This window comes from Austrofundulus limnaeus, unplaced genomic scaffold (assembly GCF_001266775.1).
Source record: "Austrofundulus limnaeus strain Quisiro unplaced genomic scaffold, Austrofundulus_limnaeus-1.0 Scaffold10, whole genome shotgun sequence".
NCBI lineage: Eukaryota > Metazoa > Chordata > Actinopteri > Cyprinodontiformes > Rivulidae > Austrofundulus > Austrofundulus limnaeus.
This window is the reverse complement of record NW_013952412.1, coordinates 252706-269954: the sequence shown is the minus strand read 5'-3', so window position 1 is coordinate 269954 and position 17249 is coordinate 252706. Positions and strand designations below refer to the sequence as shown.

Here is a 17249-nt window from a genome sequence, read left to right as displayed (position 1 = left end):
CTCTGCCCAGTTCGATCGGCAACGGGAGCGGAAAGAGGAAAGCTGAGAGCCCGAAGGCAGTAGCCCCCACCACCGCCGGCCCAGGTTACCATCTAGCACCGGGAAAAATATCAAGAGAGCCGCCGCCGGCTGAAGCCATTACCAACGAGGAGGAACCATGAGCAGCGAGGCCGAGACGCAACAGCCTCCACAGCCTGCTGCGGATGCGGAGAGCCCATCCAGCCCGGCAGCCGCAGCTTCCGCGGGGGATAAGAAGGTCATCGGTAAGACTGCTGAAGCCTGTTAAGATAACTAAATGATAATGTAGCCTAGTTACTGGAGGCGGTTTGCCGTGGAATGAGACGTTATGACATGGTGATTCGTTAAGCAGAAAACGGAAAAAATTTTATCTAAACACAATACTTCATTTGGTCTAGCATTTTTATTGTATTATTGTGATATTTGGACAAAATGTACTGTATTTGACTATTTAAAAAAATGTCAAGTTAATATGCTTGTCAATTTAACGTTGGTGGTATTCCTGAATCCAGTCATGTTGTGTTAGTTTATTTTATTTTATTTTTATTGTAGAGCGTAATAACTTGTGAATAGTACTTTGGGGACATCCTCGGCCTCTTCGTTCACGTCAAATACTCGCTTGACTTGAGACACTCGTGTAAAGCAGGTCGTTACACTGGTGATCGGTTGGAAGTCGTTTTTCAGCCGTTACCAGTGCCGATATGTTCGCGTTCACACGTTACTGGTTAACGTCAAGGTTCGCAAGTTTACTGGTTGCAGATAATCGTCAGTACACAACACGATGCTGTTTCACGGGACCAGTGAGGCTAGGTTGTTAGCTGCTTTAACCATCCCTTTGTTCACACGAAAAAGAGTCTGATCCCACGTTAGACCATTTGGACGAAATACAGTCAAAACGCGAAATTATTCCGGATGCAGTTGGACAAAACTACCCCAGTGAATAACAATCGTTAAGGCCTCCGACTGTATCCGTTAATTTTGGTCGAATTTCGGAGCTACCAGCGTGGCCTATTTATAGTTGACGTTGCGTCGTCTATAGCTAACGAAGCTACATTAGCCTAGCTACCTAAATGTGGCTATTTACATGGAGAGGCCGTCCAAAATGTCCGCCGTGTGATTCCAACCGACTTATCTCGCTCTTGGGGTGTCTGCTCGTCAGAAAACAGCGCTACGGCGACTTATATTTGTTACACTGTTTAACCCGTTTAGGCCTCAATAATAGTGTTTACTGTTTTACGTAGGATTCAGTTAGCTGGCTCTACTCCAACCACATGGTTCAAACTGTCTTAGCTCACACTGCCGTGCTAACGAAGCTAGCTGAGCTCCCTGTGTGCTAACGTATCCGGATGCGACTCCACCACGTGTGAACGCTCTGCTCCAAGCCGTATACGTCCTAAAATGGAGCAGAAGACCGTGTAAACAGTCGGCGAACGCGGCATATGCCTTTTTTTTTAAAATAAATTTTTGATTGGCCTCATGAGACTGTTTGGGTTTAGCACCCCAATCTTCGTATCAAATCTCAGTGCGTTCTGTTCTGGCTCCAAGGAGCAGCTGACGCTCGGTTTGCCTCAGGATCTATAAAAAGAACGACAGTTGGGAGTTAAATATAATTTCAGAACGATGTAGGGCTTTTGTTACTTTGTAGACATCTGTTTTCTTTCATCTTTTTATTGACTGTCATCAAGAAACGTAGTTCAAGCCTTTTTAGTTAATGTTGAAGCTGTTTAATGATTCTGAAGCTGTTTAATGATTGACTTTTTCTCATTGCAGCAACAAAAGTTCTGGGTACAGTCAAATGGTTCAACGTCAGGAACGGATATGGTTTTATCAACAGGTGAGTGTCGCTCCATCCCTTCATCAGGAGGACTCCTGATACGATGTATGTGGGTGACAGAACGTTCTCAATCCTATTACTGTTACGCTTTGCTCACAGTGCTGACCAGATTAATATTTCTGCTCGTCCCTATACTGTTGCAACCTGCAGTACTTAATTAATCCTTGCTGGCTTAGTTTAAGTCTGTTTGCAAAGACATTGCTGCATTGTGTGGCTCATCAGAATACCCCTGATAGAATCTGTTCTTCTATTTAGGAACGATACCAAGGAGGACGTTTTTGTACACCAGGTAAGTTGCTTTTTTTAAAATTCTTGTTATTTATAATTGAAAAAAATCTCATCCAAACGGTTTCTAATTTTAGACGGCCATCAAAAAGAACAACCCGAGGAAATATCTTCGCAGTGTTGGAGACGGAGAAACTGTGGAGTTTGATGTAGTTGAAGGAGAGAAGGTATGCATTTCACCGATTTGTTTGATTATTTACTTCACGGCTTCTAAAAGAAGAAACGCAGTGTGTTATCCTCCTTCAGGAGTAGCTGAAGCCAACGCGTTTCTTGTGTGCAGGGAGCAGAGGCAGCAAATGTCACTGGCCCGGGAGGCGTTGCGGTCCAGGGAAGTAAGTACGCTGCAGACAGGAACCGTTACCGGCGCTACCCACGAAGGAGGGGCCCTCCCCGCGGGGGAGACTACCAAGAGAACTACCAGAGTGACGAGGGCGAGCCTGGCAGCGGAGGACGCGACAAAAGCAGCAGAGAGGGGGGAGAGAACGCCCCAGAAGGAGACTCGCAGCCACAGCAGCGCAGACCCGCTTACCCTGGCAGACGGCGCTACCCGCCATACTTTGTACGTAGACGCTACGGCCGCCGGCCCCCGTACACCAACTCACCACGCGGAGAGATGACTGAGGTACGCCGTCACAGGGCTACTATCCTGAAACAGGCACCCAGTTGTTCCTTATTAAAGTTGGAACGATCCGTTCTGTTATTTTCAACTCTTAATCCTCTCCTCTCTTAACATTCACGTGGTTGTGATCAACTAATCTTGGTGTATCGGGGGTCTTACAAATATCCTCATATAGGCCCCTCTTCTCTGAAATTCTCAAAAAATAAATACCAGGCTGAAAATTTTTTTTTAGTTATTTTGTAGGGGCTTAGGTTTGATCACATGCTCAGGCATGTTTCCGATTGATCATTTTCAAGTTGGTTGGCCTCTGGAACATCTGTCAGTTCTTGTTTAAACCGTCTGTTTTCAGGGAGGTGAAGGTGAAGAGAACCAAGGTGGTCCAGACCAGGGTAACAAACCAGTGAGGCAGAACTACTACAGAGGCTTCCGACCAAGGTTCAGACCAAGGTTTGCATGTTGGCTTCATTGATCACGTGCAGCAGTAATGATTAAAAGTAAAACTTGGACCTATTTGAATTCTAAGGAGTACGGTGCCTGGAAATGGCCTTTAACCAATTAATGACAAAAACCACCATTAATTTCACCAGAAACATTGAATTAATTTGACCAGAAACATTGAATTTCTGACCTCACGTTGCTGCTGCACAGCAAGGTTTTGCTAACATCATCCCGTTCTTTTTGTTTTTCCTTCTTAAGCGCATGGCTTTAAAGTTGCAACTAGCTTTTGTAATTTATATTTCTGAGCTTTAATTGTCTACTCATAGAATTTTTTTTTTTTTGTTTTGGTTTGTTCCTTCCAGGGGTCCACCCCGTCCCAGACCGGTGCGAGACGGCGAGGAGGACAAAGAGAATCAGAGCGCCGACGGCGGTCAAAACCAACAGCCCCGCCAGCGACGCTACCGTCGCAATTACAACTACCGCCGCAGACGCACACAGTCTGGTGGCAAACCAGGCCCGGAGAACAAAGAGGCCAAGACAGGAGGTGACCCATCTGCAGAGAAAACGTCCGCTCCCGAGGCCCAGCAGGGTGGGGCTGAGTAGGAAACAACCTGCCCACCGGCACCTACCATCTTTTACCATCGTCCGGGTGAGTCTGCGTTCCCACTGTGGTTTTAATGTCTGGTTTCTCCTGATTCACTCTTGTTGCTGGTGATGCTTACACCCTTAAAGGCATAAAACTCATTATGTTTGAGCAGCAGATTAGTTTAATCTTTCTGCTGTGGTTCTTTGTGAGGTGCTAAATGACAATGTGTTAAATGTGCAGCTTTCAGGAGACTTATGTCTTTTTATTTTTCTTTTGCAGTTTTTGTTTTGTCAACAAGAAGAAACATCAAACAAGATCTGAGCAATAAAGGTTTGACTTTAAGATCGTCACAAGCTTGCACCACGCATTCGACCAGATTACCACTGATTGCCTGCAGAATCTATGCAGACTTGTGTTTTTGTTCCCATTATTTTTGTGTGACAGCTACAAAACATTTTGGGGAAACAACAAATGTTTTTCTAAATCTGTCCTAAGTTTTTACACCAAATGGTTTTTAAAGATAAAAAAAATTGAATTTGATATCTGGTCAGTTTGACATTTTTAAATAACTTTTTATGTATTCAGACATTTTAACAAAATGCAAGCTCAAATAAAACTCCAGAAACCAGGAGAGATGTGTCTGTAGTGTTTATTTTCCACAAATATACAAGCTGTCAACAATAAAAGAATTAGATTTTATATTATGAACAGTTATTTAATTTGTTTTATAAACTACATTTAAAATTATTTTTTCTGTATTTTGCTGAAAAAAAATACACCATCCTACTCTGACGACATGCACTTTAAAGAAATGTAACTAATATTAAGAATTAAACCATCAGTTCCATAGAAGCTTCTCTGGTTCATCTTTCAGTCTGTGGTGATGGACGTGTAGGCTCAGTATAACTCATCAGCAGTGCATTCTGAAGAACATCCCAACAATTGAGGAAATGTCTTTTTCCATTTTGAGAAATCCTGATAGCTTTATATTCATTCAGACATTTGTCTCTTTGCGCAAACGCTTCATTCTTTGTACATTATTTTCCATGGCGGTGGGATCGGTGATCTCTGTGGCACAGTTAGCAGGAAACCAGCCCCTCTCTCCATCACGCATTCTCTCCCCGTAGCACCAGTCTACCCAGAGCAACAAAAGTTCAAACTGGTTCATATAAAGCAAAACCCAGAGGGTGGTAGAGATGAATATGAAAATCTGTGCCTCACCTTCCTCTTTCTGCAGGACGATGACCAGCTCAGCCTGTCGCAGACCGAGCTCATCAGGCTCTTTTGGCATGTAGGCTTTAGTGGCCTCATACTGTGGCAGGCCTGAAACACATTTAAACATTTTTCTGAGCCTGTATGAATGTCAAACAATAGCTCAGCAAAATTCAACCCTGTGGCTCATAAATCAGGCATGTCAGACACAAACTCCACAGGTTCCCAGTTAAACTTGGACAATGTTTGAGCAACATTTATAAGTCTTACCATCTTTGCAAATCAAGCCGCCTTTAAGCTGCTTGAGTGCAATTATCCAACGTGCCCGGTCCACTCTAGAAAAAGAGAGAGTGCAGACTTTATTTTTGACAGGGCTGATAATGTTGTGAAATTGCAGCTATGGTTTCGACACCAGAGGGAGCCAAAGACTAAATATTGATGCAGGCTCCTGGATGTGACTTCTAAATCATCAGTACCTGGAGTCGGCCACCAGGGAGATTTGCTCCTGTCTCCCCTCACTGTTCTTGCTCATCCGCAGTTTAAAGGAAAGGTAGCTGGAGTTTTTTGTAGGTGAAGATATCCGTCCTTCTGATTCCTCCATTAACTCCACCTCGACGTTTTCTACAGTGGCATAGTCCAACACCACAAAGCTCTCCTCACTGAACAAACAAAACAGTTTATGATTCTCTTCAGGAGCAGAACGCAGGGACAAATAATGTACCTTTAAAAGCAACATTTTCTGTCAGCTCACAATGTTAATCTTTCAATCATAAAAAAGACTGCAGTGTTGTGGGCAATTCCTTCCTCTGAGCTGACATTGTTTGGTTTCTCCTTAATTCAAAACAGACAGCTATAGTGAGTCGAGCTGAACGCAAGCTTGAAGAATCCCAAGTATGCACGCAGCACAGTCATTCTTTCTCCTTTCTCTGTCCCTATCCCTGCTCATATTCCCTGGGAGCAGCTGGGTCTATTTAGTGTCCACAGGTCACGCGAAATAACCACAACATTAATGAAGACGTCAACAATTCCCTGCAGTTTGTAGCCTTGAACAGGCCTCACTGCAGCAGATGTTTAAAACTGAATTGTGCACATTTTAAATCCACAAAGTTCTGAATCATAAGACTAATTTAATATTTTGTGGGTAATCTTCATTCAATATATTTGCAATTGCAATACTTTACCAATTTAACCATATCAAAAATGTTGGACTTGAGTGAGACTAGTGTGATACAACTTAGTAATACTTTTAGTTTTTTTTTTTTAATTATGTAAAGTTATTTAAAGTAAAATACACACAAATACTTATTCTTTTCAACTGAAATCTACTTTGTGTATTTCCATTCTCCTTTCAGGTTTAAGCTATGTTCTTGCTTCTTTCAACCTTTAGCTACTGTTTTGCTAATTATAGTTTTTAGTTTTGCTACATTAAGCTTACAGCAACTGTATTGCTACATTTAGCCAACGTTATTTTAGCTTTTGGTTTGTATTTTATATATTTAGTTTTTAACTACAGTTTTGCTAATTGTAGCTTATACCTACAATTCTGCTTTTTTACATTTTACAGTTTATTCTTTAACAAATTTCAGCTGTTATTCAGCTCTTAGCACAAACACGGCATCTCCACAGGAAATACAATTTCTCCAGTTTTACATGACATTTTGTTAAAGACTAATAGGGACTATATAGGCTGGAGGTGAGTAACCAGAGAAAACATTTATATTTCTACATTTTAAATGTTCACGTTGATCAAGAAGATATTGTTTAATAAACTTGATTAGCTTCATGAAGCCTTTGTTACCACTCACCTCTTCTTCCTGGTGACGATGAGGACGTCGTTAAAGAGAAACAGGTAGTAGCTCTTGTTGCTGAAAGCTCTCCATATGCTGAGCTCTTCGGCTGAGATGGCGAGCTCGCCGCGCTTCTTCAGCCACCGCGACGATGAAATCAGTGGAAAAGGCTACCAGGAAACAGAGTTGACAGACACTGCTGAAGACACTTCTGCACTGGATCACATTTGTTCATAAATATAGAAACAAAAAGTCAAGCTCCCTGTTGAGTGTCTCTGCAGGAAACTCTTCAGTCTCACCTTTATCTTTCCAAAGTCCATTTGTTTCTGGATGGTGTACATCTGCTCTGTCCTCTCCATCCGCCTCGCTCCATCATTGCAGCTCGTGACCAACTGTTGGAACGATAACAGCAACAAAAAGTCAATGAAAGTGTAGCAAAAAACCATGGCTGTGGCACTACAGAGGGGTTTCCTAAAATATACCTTGCTCATGGCATTCAGCGACCAAACGGCAGAAAAGTAATCCGCTGACTGCGCCGGAGTTTTCTGGCAGATGGTCTGCAGGTACATCAATTAGAATTAATAAATACTTTTAAATGATAGTTAATCAAACAATTATATGGATTAGATAAGACACACACAGTGACATGCAAAGTTTGGTGACTGGAGCTTTTAAGGTTTACGGTCTAAAAGCTAAATGGACAGTGCTCTGCCCATTTCAAAGCTTTATAAATACTTAATGACTCATTAATGATTCCTCTAACCACCACACCACAATGTTGGGCTACCTAACATTCATTAAACACAAAACAAGAAAATGCAGGAGAAGAGAAACTATGAAAAGAGAATTCGTGTTGTCGGTTCATTTTATGAACTCGTGATAAAAAGGGTAGAGGTCCAGCTGCAGTCTAAAAGGATATAAAAAAAAGAATTTTTTCAAGAGTTTTGTCAGTAGGTGAAGTGTTTAAACATAGAGAGCCTTAATTGAAGATTAAAAAATGTGTTTCTTGAATCTTCAAAACACAATTTAGCCCAAGAAAGTTGCAAAAGAACAACAAGGCAAGCATTTTGGGAGCAGTTCTTGTGGATAATAGATTGACAATTTGCTGCTGCTGTTTGAGATATTTTGCTAACAGACAATTAGTTTTTAGTTAAATGAGTTACAACAACACCTAATTTCCCTCTGGGATCAATAAAGTATTTTTGAATTTGAATTGAATTGAAATACATTATCCCTTGTCTTTCACAGCTGACATGCACAGTGCTCACTTTTACCCTGTCACACTATAACGTTTTAGACAACTTATGTCAACTTAAACATTTTTTATGTCTAACTTACTAATAAAGTTATATATTTGATCAATTTATCATTACAGTATGCAAAAGCCTAAGAGGCTTCCAGCTGTTTTTTTAAAATTCCATCTTCAACGTAGACGTCTTTAAAATTTTCATAGGCTGACATAAGTTGTCTAAAATGTTATGTGACAGGGCCTTTAGAGACTTCCCTTCTTTTGTTATTTATTGAAAATAAATTAATAAAAAAATAATGATTTAAAAAAGTAAACAAGATGAGCCTAAATCTTTGAATGTCACTAGATATGAGAATACAGAAACGTCATCAGGTGGTTTTAGACGTTGATCAATAGAAAATTTTATTATATTATTTACTTTCCAACAACTAAAGATATTCTAAAAAATTAAATGTATTGTTTAATAGGGTCGAAAACTATGACCCAAACAGAATAAAAAGATATGTACGCAGCACTGGGAGAGACTATAAATTAAGCTTTTCTGCGCTCCTAGTGACTCCATGTATATGCATGTTAAAAAAGTGGATTTTGTGTGATGTGTCTCCTTTAAAGAGGATTTTAAACTGACATCCAGCAGCAGAGGCAGTCTGGTCACTCGCTGCATGGGCAGGATGAGGAACGACAGCATGGGGAGGCCTCCGCATTCACTGGTCGACTCGATTTGCTTCAGAGTCTCTTTGAAGGCGACGTTGCTGTTCCTATGGGAGACAAGAAAAGGACAAAAAGCTCAGCTCGTCCCGTCGGGCTGCTGGAGAGTCTAATCCTGTTGGCTCGAGTTCGTTGCGCCTCTCACAGCAGCTTCTGGAGCGTCCTCTGCTGAAAGGTCTCATTGGAGCAGTAGACGATGTAGGGCTCAAAATTGTGCGTGGCGTGGTACTGGACGATGTCGCTGATGTCCTTGATCAACAGCTGCTCATTGTGACGCTTCTCCAGGTCATGAAAAAACCTGAAAATCGAGCAGGAGTGGGAGTTTAATAATGAGGTGAGACAACTGTGGGGTTTTTTTTTCTCTCACCTCCCACAGACTGAACACACACACACATACACACACACACACACACAGTCTGACTGGAGGGGTAACTTCTAGGTTAGCATTTCAGCTTCTTAGTGGACACTTTAAAAAAAACAATGAACAAATTGCTATGTGCATATTTTCATGTTAACATTCACAGATCTGTGCAGCAATCTAAAAACCATCCTAACAAACACACACATGAATATTTGATTTGTGTTTGAGTGTGTTTGCATAAATCATGAGTCATATTTCTCATTGAATATTCTCACAGCTGTTGTGTCATTGGAATKAATCATTTTTGAGTCTTTATAACTGCAATCAATTGTCAAATAGCCCGACCAGAAGTCCTAAACATATTAATACGGACATTTAGAAACAGTTTATTTTCACGAAAAGATGTACGGATCGGCACGGCGAGGCGGTGGTTAGAGCCGTCACCTCTTGCGGAGGTCACAGGTTTGCCTCCCGGCTCGGGGGCGTTGAGTGGAGTCTGCTTGTTCTGCCTGTGCAYGGGTTGTTGTTTTCCTGCTACTCTGGTTTCTTCCCACAGACTGAAAGCATGCATATCAGGCTCATCGGTGACTCTAAATTGTCCCTAGGGGAGAGAGTGAGTGGTTGTTCGTCTCGTTTGTCTCCATGTGTCCCTGTGGTGGGCTTACAACCCATCCACGGTGTACCCCCGCCCCCGCACGCTGGCTGCTGAAGACTGGCACCAGCCTGCCGCAACCCAGAAAGGAGAAGCGGGCAAAGAGAATGCATGCAAGGCTTACATGTTTTGTTTTGCAGCAGAAACTTTCTATCTTGATCAGATTCAATAAAAGACCTTTTAAACAAAAAGGAGTAAAACTACACCTAACGCAACTCCGCCGAGGAACCAGATGGTTTCACACAGAAACCAAAAACGGTCAGGTTTGACACTGAAAACTCAATATATTGTGTTTTCTAGTTTCACAAATCCTGTTTTGCAATCTCTTGACTGAAAGAGAGAAAAGGCACTCCTCCTTCTCACTGCAAGAAAACCTATTTGTATTTAAAATGAAGCAGAACGTAACAAAGGGTGCTCTCAAAAACATTCTGATTATAAACTCAGGAATACCGAGAAGAGCAGCGAGGCAGCAGAACCAGTTTGCTGCGCCTGTCCTAACATGTCAATGAGGCTTATAGAGTAGCGAAGAGACACACTGAGGGCAAATACTTCACATTAAACTTTAGATCAACTCATTTTCCCACACCAGACCATATCTCAGGTGGGAAACATAAAAATAGAAAGAACAACGCTCTGTTTTAAATATGCAAATTACTTTATATAATCACTATCTTTGGACCTCCTTGTCTCTTTCTGATAGCATCAAATCCTTTTATAATAACAAACCAGCTGGTATTTCAACTGATTCTTCAATTAAGCAACAAGCGTAAACACATGAACAAGAACACAAAAAGATTACTGTACATGTTGTACAGTGCTGGAAAAAAATGTAAACACCCATATTTTATTACAAAACCTAATTCTGAAACATTTAGGATGTTGTGTAAAACGTAACAGAATAATTTGCAAATGTCATGAGTGAAAAAACTAATTTTGGTTGTTTCGTGAAAGTTTTCAGAGAGAAGCATATGCTGTTTCAAATCCCTTTTTGCACTGATGGCATCTTTTCAGACATATAAGCTGCCTTTGCCCTAGGCACTAATGCACCCCCATACCATCAGAGAAGCAATCAGTGAACTGAGCACTGATAAAAAGCTGGATGGTTCCYCTTCTCTTTAGTACAGAAGTGGCATTACATCTGTTACGGGAACAGATTTTGCTGGGCGATAAATTGTCTGAGAAATTGTTACAATAACTGATCATTTTAAACTAATATATGTATTTAAAAAATATTAGCAAACCTAAGGTTCAGCCGAGTGGCCTGAGAGTCGCCAGCTGAAAGAAGGTGTCAGAAATAGCTCAAAGCTAGCTCTAGTTAAATGCATGTTCGTGGGGCTCTCGTGCTACAGAGGAAACAAGACCGTGCGTTTGGAAAATACCTGACGTGAGACTCTACTCCTCCCTACACTGAAGAGCAGAAAAGAGGGAGACTCAAAGAAAACAAAAGCACGCAAATGAAAATGATTAACCTCATTTTAATTTATCGTGATCAATTTATTTACTGCTTATGACGGGTCGATGTGGTTTAAATTTTGATTCATCTGACAAAAAAAAAAAAAGTTAAATTCATCCCTGTTTATWTTTTAAAACAAGTTTTGACCCAGAGAAGACTGCAGCCTTTCTGGATGGTGTTCACATTTTTTTTCTTTGCATGATAGAGCTTTAACGAACCAATTAACCTAATGAGTTGCAAGATACTTCACTTACTTTTGCCTTTTCCTGTCCATTTTTTGAGATGCGTTGCTGCCATTTAATGTGTTTCACTGTCATTTAAATCTTTTCATGTTGTTTTAGTTACATTTTACACCCCCCCCCCCTTTCTAAACTGGGTTAGTGCATTTCAACACAATTTGACTAAGAGAAAATAGTGTTGCTCTGACCGTTTGCTGACATTGTGGATGACAGATATGTTGGAGAAAAGGTGGTGATGCTCTGTGGTCGTCATCGTCTTCCTCAGCGCTTCACTGCTTTGGAATTGGCGCACCAGGATGCCAAGGCTGTGCAGGTAAGAATGCTCCGAGGTGATGATCTCAAAAATGGCCTGTAGAACAAACACGTGCTCAAAGTTAAAAAAAAAAAAAAGATTTAGTCCTAAACGCACTTTCAGTTCCTCTCGTTTCCTCACCACATTCTCCAGAATTTCCTGTAACTTTCTGCATTTCATGAAGGTTTCAGGCAGCAACAGATYAGCATTTAAAAGCTAACATATTACACAGTGGGTGGCTCCAAGGCATTTTAGTCCATGCAGGCTGTTGTGAGAGAAAYCATGTGATCACAACACACCTTTGTCAACATTTATAGGTGAGGTGGCTGTGAGAGGACCAAAGGGCAAAAACTGAACTAAACAAAATGCGCACGTATTGTCTGGACTGTCCCGCACCAAATCTCCAGTAAAATACTTCATTTCTATAAAAGACGTTGYAACGACCGAGTTCCAGTTTTGAAAGAAAATATTTTAGCACTAAAACTAGACCCATGCGGCGACTGAAAGAGCAAAACAAGCACCTGCTGAAAACCCTGCAGAAGAATGATTACACAGGCAGGGTGGGGCTTCGTTCAGCCTTTGTGAGAGCACACAGWGAAGACCTTTGGTATTGACACAACTTTTCACATCTTAGATGGCCGAGGAGGAAATACAAAAGGACAATCCACCCACAGATAGTGTTACACTGAAGCGTCAAAACTTGTAAGACAGATATGCTTTAATGTTGGTTTCTTTTTCAAAGARTTCCCAACTGRTTCTTGTTGTTCCACMAAAGTTTCGCGTTTTATCTCTTGGTTTACTTTTAATAAGCCGTCTAAGGATTAGGGGTGCAACAATACGTGTACCCGTATTGAACCGTTCAACACACTGCTTTAGTTTCAACACACACTTGTATCGAACAATACAGATTTTTAATATTTATTTTATAATCTTGTCTTCTGAAGATGCTCTGGGTTAAAGGATCAGTGGATCTGTGTTCGACTAATCCACCTAGGCTGCAGTGTCGAGCGCAGATCCACTGAGAAACTTGCTGTTTCAGCAACATTTAATTTAAAAACTGTACTTTTGAGGTTAAACAAATGTTCATCCCAATTTAACTAAATTACAAGTTTAAAATGGCACGGAAATTTCTCTTTTTTGTATCGAAAAAATATCGAACCATGAGACTAAAGTATTGAACCAAATCGTGAATTTTCTGTATCGTTGCGCCCCTACTAAGAAGGATGAGTTATTGGCGGAAACAAGATCATAATGAGTTTCCTCATAATCATAACTAATACATTTTATCTATTTTCAAATAAGAACCCAATATGTCTGAGCTGAAAACCTTCAGTTTAACACAAAAAGGCAGATTTTAGTGAAGAAGAAATATCATTTTGTCACGTTATGATTTTATTGATGCCCTTTTAATTAAAATCCGCAGTGACTGTGGTGCAGTCCAACATTTGGGTAATTATGGCAGAAAAATAGACAAATCCTGAACCAAGCCTTCTATAATACATCCAGATTAAACTCTCCATAAGAACATTTGATGTATGTGTATGGTTGTACCTACCTCTTGTCGCTTTCTCTCCTGAGGTGTAATTGTTTCCAGATAACCCGAGTCTTTAACCTTAACAAGACATAAAACAAGAGTTAAAACATCTGAAAACGTTCCCACTTTATTAAATAAACTCATTTGGCAGCTTTGCAATATATTAAACTTTCACCTGTTTTTTAGGAAAAAGTAAAAGGAGCAAAAAAAAGCATTAATGTTTAACTTCATTCAATGTTTCACCATACAACAACCGAAGCCTAAAATAGATTCACACATGTGCATTTTCTTGACTCTAAATGAAGTTATGACGTTGTGGATGACGTCACTTCTCTTGTTTACCAGTGGCAGCTGGCTCCAGGTGAGCTGCGCTTGCTTGTAGTTCTTCACCACGATGCTCTGGTCCTCTGCGGGAGCCTCCACCACCACAAAGTCATCCAACGACTCGTCCTGGCTGGTGGAATGAAGCCCGCGCTCACGGATCTCCTGATAGAGGCACGGCGTCGCTGAGAAATGACAAAGGGAGCTCTCCAGGGTTATGTATTACAGAAGAGGTGGACAAAYGTGAAAGAACTTATTTTCCTATCAAATATTTCTAATCTTAAAGACACTCTCCTTTTAACTAATTGCTCTTCTCTGTTATAACATTGTATGTTAATGTGTTTACATGTGTGTGCGTGCTAGCCTTGATCATTTTAACCTGGTGAAATGAGCCATACAAATAAATTTACCTTGGCTCTGTATACATAATCATTAATTAGCAAACATCTCACAAAAAGATAAAAAAGTATAAAGGAGTCTTTCATCGATTTCTTCTTATAGAATAAAACAAAAACTGATTTAGAATTTGACCAATAAGCTGAACAAACAAAAATATTGGATTTTAATTATAAACTTGTGCATTTAAGAATAAAAACCTAAACATTTTTTTCAATAATCAAACTTAATCAGAGGGCTGTGTGAGTAATAAGCGGTTTCCTCATAAAAGGTTTAAATTTTTAGTCAGGACTTCTAAAAACAGCTGCAAAAATTTTAAAAGAATCCTTCCAAATAAGGAAGTGGATGACAAATATCCACCATTCAGGACTCCACAGGTGTTTGTCATTCAGGCACCCTTCAGAGCAATTGTTTTTTTTCTGTTTAGTCCCCTCTGCTGCCTCCAGCTCCTTTCCAAGAAGTTACTTTAGTTTCCAGCTCACGTCAAATCAATCTTTCATTTTCGCCGCACAGGAASTCTACTATGAACCAGTTTTCATTGAAGTGCAATTTTTCAGGAGAAAAAAACAAAGAAGTTGTAGTCATGTAGCTCAATTTAGCAATGCAGACAGAATGACACATACCATCTTTAAATGATCCACGCTGGTTCCTCTTTCTCCCCAGAGTTCGCTAGAAAAGACAGCAGCACATTTAGAGTTTTATTCTGGTGGATCTCAGTCAAAAGATCAGATTTGCTTTAATTATTCCCAAAAGAATTTCTTTAATTTTATCCTGCAGGCTGGAAAGCATTGTGGAAATGTGACTTAAAAAAAAAGAATTMTTCACTGTAATAACGTGTCTTTCATTTCTACTCCCCCTCCCCTCAGTTTAATGTACCTTACGCCCAGGACTGCGAGCCGGACCAGGACTGCTTGCTCTGTTTTCATTGACGGGCTTCAGGGTGGTGGCAGTGGGCTTTCGTGCTGCCGCCATGGCGTCGACATCCAGGCTGGTCACAGCTGCCCTGTACGACTTGTTTCTGCGGTTCCTCCTCAAACCTTCTCCGTCGCTGTCATAATCCTCCCACGATACATCTGCCCCGCGGGCTGGGCGATGGCCGTGGTTCTCGTTGCTGGACTTCTCCAGCCCCACCGGGAACGTCACCACGGTGGTGTGGTGTCGGTTTCTTGGGCGGCTGGCCACCGCTAAGTTCTTGGGGATGAGCTGGTGGGTGCCGACCTTCTGCGCCGCGAGACTCCTGGTGCTCAGGACCACCTCGGGCGCCTTCATCCTGTCCACTGTGTCTTCTGTTTTAGCGGGGGAGGTTTTGGGCTGGGGAGTGGAAGGGCTTTCTGATGGGAAGTCTTCATCGCCCGGTTCATATATATGGAGTTCTGTGAAGAAGCAAGCATCAGATGGAGGGGCCTGCTTGTTGGTGTAAATCCCTGATTCTCTGTGGGACATGGTGTCCTCCTGCTGTGATGTAGGCACTGTATGGGTTCCTCAACACTAAAAAAAAAAAAGAATAAGAAAAGTATGATTGCTACATGAATATTACAGGCAGTAAACATATCTCTGGAACATGGAAAAACAGAAATGTTATTTATTTTCCCCTAAATACCTCCACATCAGTAAAGCCAGTTGTGTCAGTGCACTTAATCATGTCAAGGGACTTTATGACTCATTATAGCTTACTTCTACACTGCATTTTCCCACAAACAACAAAGATCAGCTTTAAATCTGTGCGCCACAGAAACTACAAGAAACCGATACAGCTGATAAAAGCGTGACCTCATAACCTCATAAATATGAAGAAAATCCACTCTATACGTGTTGTTGTGGCCTTAAAATAAAGAAGGTAACAGCGAACATCGTGACATTAGTTGAGAGAACATATTTTGTACTGCACCAAGACAAATAAACAAATATATTTGTTTAAAAACTAGTCGCACTGTTTAGTTTACAGTTCCTTGTCGCCAGAAGTCTGGAAGGAAAATGTCTGCCTTGTCACGGTTTAAAACTGCGAGCCAGTTTAAAAAAAAACAACAACATATTTTTACCTGACACACACACAGAGACAGGTGTGCTCCTCCAAACAGCGTCCGTTCACGCTCGTCCCGGGTCAGTCCGCCGCGGATGGCTCTTCTGCTGCAGCTGCGGTCAGTTCATCGGTCCGTGGGCGGCTGTATTCCTCCGCCTCGTCCTCTCTGCCTTCCTGTGCCTACGTCACGACAGGTGAGCGYTTGAGCGCCAATCAATCATCGATGGGCGACAGTTTCCGATTAGGGAAAAAAATAAAAATAAGAAACAGCAAAACAAAAAAACAAGAAGCACACAGGAAGCAACTTCATAGATAAACATATCATGTTTGACGAACTTTTTTATTTTTTGGGGGGTGGGACATAAGACRTTTAAATTAACAGATCTCCAATAAATGTCCTTAAACATCGAGGACAATAATATATTTGCCCTCTGTTGGAAAACTTACAAACCCGATAGGAAAACATTTTTTGTGACTTTACCCTGTGCTGGTTACCTGCCTGGTAAAAACTGTTCTTGTTTGCCCCCTGGTGGTTATTATGCGTTATTACATGTCCCACATAAATCTTACTTCTATTTATAAAATCTAAATCTAGTTTGGTCGTTTTAATAATTCTTTTTTGTGATATTTGTGGATTGCTGTACAGCACTTTGGTGCAGCTTTTAGCTGTTTTTAGAAGCGCTTTATAAATAAAACTGACATTGACATTCTAGAATAATTATAAAAAAACATTTCTAAACTTTAACACGTTTTTGTTATTTGTGACTTTAAAATTGACACTGAAAACATGACTAATTTTGTCAACTAATCCATAAGAACAAATGTCATTGTTTATGAAGCTAAACATAATTCATCAGAGGATGATTCAAATTTATATAATTCTTGTACTAGGAACAGGTTCAGTACTTGAAATAACCAGGTTCTAATAAATGTTTGTTTAGCTTTTGAGAACAGAATGAAAATCACTCTGATTTAGGATAAATTAAAACTGATGTTTTCCTCAGTATTCAAATCTTTTTTTTTTATTTAAAGAATTTTGTGAACCTTTGCCCCTTCTGTATCATGATTTGAATAAATAGGCTTTTAAATGCCACAAATGGCATAAATATATAATAAAAGGTAATTTAGCACATTAAAAATGAATTACTGAATAATTTCTGAAACACCCTTTACGTATTTGGCCAATAAAATATTAAAACTTAAACATACATTTTACCTGACAGAGGTGTGATGATGATTATATAT

The 17249-nt window shown here is 40.5% G+C and overlaps 2 protein-coding genes across 5 annotated transcripts; one reads left to right on the top strand and one right to left on the bottom strand.

Moving 5' to 3' along the window:
- ybx1 (Y box binding protein 1) lies at nt 1-4411 on the top strand. 4 transcript variants are annotated; one of them, XM_014001673.1, is made up of 8 exons: nt 1-263; nt 1789-1852; nt 2108-2141; nt 2215-2304; nt 2418-2696; nt 3106-3191; nt 3557-3843; nt 4060-4411. In XM_014001673.1, exons 1-7 carry the CDS (start codon nt 158-160, stop codon nt 3795-3797), a joined length of 900 nt encoding a protein of 299 aa, XP_013857127.1. In that variant the 5' UTR covers nt 1-157; the 3' UTR covers nt 3798-3843; nt 4060-4411. The 4 variants fall into 4 exon arrangements, with proteins under 4 accessions (XP_013857127.1, XP_013857126.1, XP_013857125.1 ...); XM_014001672.1 differs by having other exon boundaries at nt 3106-3203; XM_014001671.1 differs by having other exon boundaries at nt 2418-2759.
- A 4-nt stretch (nt 4412-4415) lies between these two features.
- On the bottom strand, nt 4416-16152 carry arhgef16 (Rho guanine nucleotide exchange factor (GEF) 16). The gene is made up of 15 exons (XM_014001668.1): nt 16024-16152; nt 14861-15472; nt 14608-14653; nt 13610-13773; nt 13289-13345; nt 11630-11790; nt 8882-9034; nt 8657-8786; nt 7262-7336; nt 7079-7171; nt 6798-6949; nt 5469-5651; nt 5263-5327; nt 5002-5103; nt 4416-4914 (listed from the first exon to the last, which is right to left on the bottom strand). The coding sequence occupies exons 2-15, from the start codon at nt 15425-15427 to the stop codon at nt 4775-4777; spliced, it is 2088 nt and encodes a 695-aa protein (XP_013857122.1). The 5' UTR covers nt 15428-15472; nt 16024-16152; the 3' UTR covers nt 4416-4774.
- Nucleotides 16153-17249: the final 1097 nt, after the last annotated feature.